Below are 5792 nucleotides of genomic sequence, written 5' to 3'. Positions count from 1 at the left end.
AGTCCAGCCTAGGGACATGGGCCGTGTACTTCTTCCTTTGTAATGTCCACATAATTGTTGAGTCCCACACTTAATGAGGGTTGAACTTTGTCCTGTAATTATTGTTAGAAGTTTCCATAACTGTAGTTAATATGCAAATCATGTTACCTGTAGCTGCCATCTTTTGGTAATCAGAAAGTAAGGTTTTATTTAATCAGTTTATGATCTCCTTCATGTCTTATGAACATGACAGTCGTCAGAAAAATATGCCAGTTTCCAGCTATGTGCTGATGAGAACCAGCTGTAGCCAAGCAATACCTCTCAAACACTGTTGCTAAATTCAGACTGCTTCTCTGATTATACAGTAGTGGATGAGCAGAAATTTCCTCCATTTATATTTTGAAAAGACTGAAATCATTGTCTTTAGTCCTTGCTACTCACTCCATCCCCCTTTCTGGCAACTGTCTGAGGTTGAATCTGATTGTTTGCAACCTTGATGTCGTATATAATCCTAACATGAGCTTCAGCTCATGCATCCGCCTTAGCATCTCCATCTCTCCCTCAGTTCCGCTGCTGAAAGCTTCATCAGTGCCTTTGCTACCTCTGAATTTAGCTATCCCAATGTTTTCTGGCAGCCCTGCCTCTATAAATTTGAGATGTTTTTTGTTAACAGTTCTCACCCTCCGAACCCATACAGAGTTTGCCCTTGGCATTTCATGGCATAGGCCACATCCGTGATGGTAATAAATAGTTTTGCATTTAGTGTGTCCTGTGTAGGTGACCGAGTCCCGGGTGATATTTTCCATGAAGACCTCGAGAACCCTGCAAGTTTCCTCAAATGAGGCCTGAGATGCATTTAACGCCTCCATTTGAGCGAAGTGGTGAATGGCGGGTTTAGTGATTCCCTGGATATTATTCTCTGAGGACTTTCCGGTGCCATTTTGCACTACCTTTACCGAGACCTTTACCACCTATGCCTCTACCGGACATCACACCCGGAGACAAAGTCTTGTACATTTGAGGTGAACTGCTGTTCTGCCTAACTTGCACCTGATCCAGTTCATTCATCACCCTTGTGCCTGTTGACCTAGATTGGTTCCCAGCTAAGCAATGTCTCAGTTTAAAAAAAGACACATCCTCGTTTTCAAATCTCTTCATGGTCTCGCCCCTCCCTATCTCTAATCTCTGCCCTGTTACCCCCGAGATAATCTGTGCTCCTCCAATTCTGGCCTCTGTGCCTCGAGTTTTAGTTGCTCCATCGTTGGTGACTGCCTTCAGCTGCCCAGGCCCTAAGCTCTAGATTTCCATTCCTAACTCTTTCCTCCTTTAAGACATGCCTTACAATGTACCTCTTTGACCAAGCTTTTGACTATTTGACCTAATATATCATTATCTTGCTCTCTCATTTTGCTTTATAATGCTTGTGCATTTTATTAAGTTAAAGGTGGTACATAAACAGCAGTATTATAGTCGTGTAACTTTATAGGCACATGGAGATATTTAACCATTGATGTTAGGGTGCAATAGGCATAGAAGAATCTGGTATTTTTGTCGGGGAATATACTTGTAGGTTAATTGCATTTTTAAAATCGTAGGTTAAGCTGGACATGTAACTGACATCTGCCTAGTGTGTATTCAGCTGAACACATCTTGAGTTTTAAAAGTTGCTTCCATCTATAATTTTATATAAAATTTCATAACATATCTAGGGAGGCAGTGGCATAATGGTATTGTCACTGCACTGGTATTTCAGAGACCCAGGGTAATGCTCTGGGGACCTGGATTTGAATCCTACCAAAGCAGATGGTGAAATTTGAATTCAATAAAAACTTGGAATTAAAACTCTGATGATAACCATGAAACCATTGTTGATTGTAAAAACTAAGAGAAGGAAGTCTGCTGCCCTTACCTGGTCTGGTCTATATGTGACTCCAGACCCACAGCAATGTGATTGACTCTTAAAATACCATCTGAATAAGGCCTAACCAGCTCATGAATGAATTGAAAAAAAATTAAGCATTGAAATTAATATTAAAATGTTAAACTTGATGCTTTTTTCAATTCTCTCTAATGTTTTAAGCATAATCTTTGCCCTTAATTGATTTTAATTATTTTTCTCTTTTTAAAGGAAACACAGCTCTTCATGACTGTGCTGAGTCTGGCAGCCTGGAGATCATGAAGATGTTGCTCAAATATGGAGCCAAAATGGAGAAAGATGGTTATGGGATGACCCCACTGCTTTCCGCTAGTGTGACTGGTCACACCAACATTGTGGACTTCTTGACCCAGCACCCGAAAACAAGCAAAATTGAACGTATTGATGCCCTAGAGTTGCTTGGAGCAACATTTGTGGACAAGAAGAGAGACTTGTTGGGAGCTATGAAATACTGGAAGAAAGCTATGGACATGCGATACAGTGATGAGGCTAATGTCCTCACGAAACCGGAGCCCCAGGAGTTGATAATGGCTTACGATTATGCCAAAGAAGTAACCTCTGGAGAGGAACTGGAAGCCTTGATTGCTGATCCTGATGAAATGAGGATGCAGGCACTTTTGATAAGAGAGAGAATACTAGGTCCTTCACATCCTGATACCTCTTACTACATAAGATACCGAGGTGCTGTCTATGCTGATTCTGGCAATTTTGAAAGGTGCATCAACTTATGGAAATACGCATTGGACATGCAACAGAACAACCTGGATCCACTGAGTCCAATGACAGCGAGCAGCTTGCTGTCTTTTGCTGAACTTTTTTCTTTTATGCTGCAAGATCGGACAAAAGGTGTCTTAGGAACTTCTGTGTCCTTCAATGATTTGATTGGAATATTGAATAAAAGTGTCTTTGAAATAGACAGAGCCATGAAGCAGTTACAGACTCCACCTGATTTGATACAGTTAAGCAAAGCTCTGTCAATAATCCTGCATCTAATCTGTTTGTTGGAGAAAGTGAAATGTAGCTCTGAGCAAGAGTACCTCAAGCGACAAACTATCTATAAGTTCCTAAAACTGAACTCCCGAGGCAAAACTGGGTTTTCCCCACTTCATCTTGCAGTTGATAAAGACACTACTTCTGTAGGTCGCTATCCAGTTTGTAAATTTCCATCTTTGCAAGTCACTGCAATGTTGCTGGAGTGTGGAGCAGATCTCAATGCAAGAGACTTTGAGGACAACAGCCCATTGCACATTGCAGCACGTAACAATCATCCCGAGATCATGAATCTTCTAATTAAGGCGGGGGCACACTTTGACACCACAAACTCCCATAAGCAGACTGCCTGCGATTTACTAGATGAGAAGGAAATGGGGAAAAACTTAATCCAGCCTATCAACCATACAACTTTGCAGTGTCTTGCTGCCTCTGCCATAGTAAAACACCAATTAGTTTATAAGGGACAGATCCCAGAAAAACTGGAGGCTTTCATTTTGCTCCACCGATGAAATGAACAATTTTGGAGTTAGTTTCTAGAATGTCTATAAATATGGGAAGAGAATGGTCACGTGCTCTAGTTTTCATCTGTGCGCTAAGAGATGTTGAACGGATTCAGCAGCTGTTAGTGAATTTTGATGATTGCATGTTTTGTTTCGCCCTCTTGGTCACCTTGCATCCCAATTCATGCACAGTGGTAATGCATGTGTATATACTATATTATATCTGTTTGTCAGTATTTTAATGAAAGCCTGCTCTATGCTGCTTTGCTTTTGGTTAAACTTGGGATTGTTTATAATAGTTTGGAGTCCTAGCAACACCTCTGCCAAACTTGATTTTGTTTTAAATATTTACAAGTAATGAAATAATAGATTTAAGCTGACTTTTTAAAATTTCCCTTTTCCCTGATTAGTGTAGATGCAATAGTCTCACTGGGGTTGGGGGAAAGAAACTTTCGGACATTCTATTTCTTTGATTCTGCACGCTGTCAAAGCTGGCTTTAACGTCAATACCTTAAGTGCTTTTAAGTCTCCAGTGCAGTTGCTTGAAGAAAAGACTGCTCTATGTTGACACATCACTATGCAGATACTGGAAATTGATTAGAGCATTGGGCATCTTTCTCATGCTTTTTGCAGGATGCTCAAGTTATTTAAAAAAGCTTTGCATTTTTCAAACTGCATACGGTATCCTGACCACTTTACTAATGGAAGCACCCATGGGCTTTTTGTATATAAATAGGGCTATACCCTTGAGGTTGCTGCATTTGACTCCTTTTTACTGTGTTATGGAGTGAGGAGAAAAATAAGTTATTTTGATCCACATGAGTTAATGCATCATAAAATGGAGATTTCAAATCCTTTTTTAATAGCTTTGTACAGAAAACTGGAAAGATTTGTTTTCTTTGAAGAACAGCCTGCCACCTACAAGGTGTTAATAATTACCAGCTATTGCATCAAAGTAATTGATATCTGAAAGAATATCCACATTACTGTTGTAACAGGAAGGGTGACATTTGAGGGTTTGGTTGGATTCAGGTAAATACTGTAATTCTGCACTTTATTGATACAGATGAGAACTATTATGGCTCATTGGCCATGTAATGTCTTAAATGAAGCATTCACAATAAAATGCAAAAAAACTGCACTTGCCTTTGCCAGTGTGAAATTACTGTCTAGTCAAATCATTGTTCCTTGACTCTGTTCTGTAAAGGAATTGCTGTTTACTTGCAGTGTGTATCATATCCATAGCATAGCTTTCTTGAGAGAACATAGCTAGGATTCACAATTTTTTTTATTCATTCAGCTTTATTCACCTGGAAAGGCTTTTCAGTCTTTTTTTCCTTTGCTGAATTGAATAAAAAAGTAACTCGCTAAATTAGCATTGCTTTACAGACTCTTTACCTAAGCTTTTTTTGCATATAAAAGTCTGCTTCTGGGTCTAGCTCTTTATTGTTTGTGTTTTATGGTATATCTGAACTAGTGAAATAACTGAGCTTTTCAGGTGAATGTTGTAAATCTTTATCTGATTTCTGTACCACTAAATTTTCTTGCATTACCTGTTTTGTTTTTAAAGCATGTTTCAGATAGTTAAAATGCTTTAAGAAAAGCTTTCATTTATATAGTATCCTTCATGATCTCAGGACTTCCCTCAGTGTTTTGCAGCCAATTTGTGCTCAGCATGTCTCAAACAGAATGTGGTAATAACCAGATCTATGTTTAATGTTGGCAGAATGATAAACATTGGTCAGAACACCAGGGATAACTTTCCTACTTTCTAAAATAGTGCACCAGGGACCTTTTACTATCCATTCAAGCAGATGGGGCCTCTGTTTTATGTTTCATATTGATGTATAATGGATCAAATTGAAACGGACCATTCTACAAGTAGTTTCATAGCTATCTGGTACTTGCAATATTGTTTAGTACAACAGTTGAATAGTTGACCAGCCTTAAGGTCCACTGTATAGCTTGAGCAGCTCTGCTCTGAATGGCTTTTCCACTTTGGCTTACCTAACTGGGGTATCAGCAGTGCTTCTCCAGCAATTTCTGCTTTGTGACCTTTTTATTCATTCACGGGATGTGGGCTTCACTGGCTGGGCCAGCATTTATTGCCCATCCCTAGTTGCCCTTAAGGTAGAGGTGAGCTGTCTTCTTGAACTGCTGCAGTCCATGTGGTGTAAGTACACCCAAAGCTCTGTTAGGGAGGGAGTTCCAGCATTTTGATCCATCGAAGGAATGTCAATATATTTCCAAGTCAGGATGGTGAGTGGCTTGGAGGGGAACTTCCAGGTGTTCCCATCTATCTGCTGTCCTTGTCCTTCTAGGTCGTAGTGGTCATGGATTTGGGAGGTGCTAAGGAGACTTGGTGAACTGCAATTCAATTGTCA

At 39.8% G+C, this 5792-nt stretch overlaps 1 protein-coding gene across 1 annotated transcript in view; it reads left to right on the top strand.

The window, feature by feature from the left end:
• Positions 1-4549, top strand: part of fem1c (fem-1 homolog c) — an 8571-nt gene extending 4022 nt beyond the window's left edge. The window contains exon 2 of the mRNA XM_041186836.1: positions 2108-4549. Within this exon, the coding sequence (XP_041042770.1) occupies positions 2108-3417 (1310 nt within the window). The 3' untranslated portion in view covers positions 3418-4549. The remainder of the gene's footprint in view (positions 1-2107) is intronic.
• The last annotated feature ends 1243 nt before the right edge of the window (positions 4550-5792 follow it).

The sequence above is a fragment of the Carcharodon carcharias genome, chromosome 4 (assembly GCF_017639515.1).
Source record: "Carcharodon carcharias isolate sCarCar2 chromosome 4, sCarCar2.pri, whole genome shotgun sequence".
In the NCBI taxonomy this organism is placed as follows: Eukaryota; Metazoa; Chordata; class Chondrichthyes; order Lamniformes; family Lamnidae; genus Carcharodon; species Carcharodon carcharias.
The sequence above is the reverse complement of the archived record's forward strand: the minus strand, read 5'-3'. Positions and strand labels throughout refer to the sequence as shown.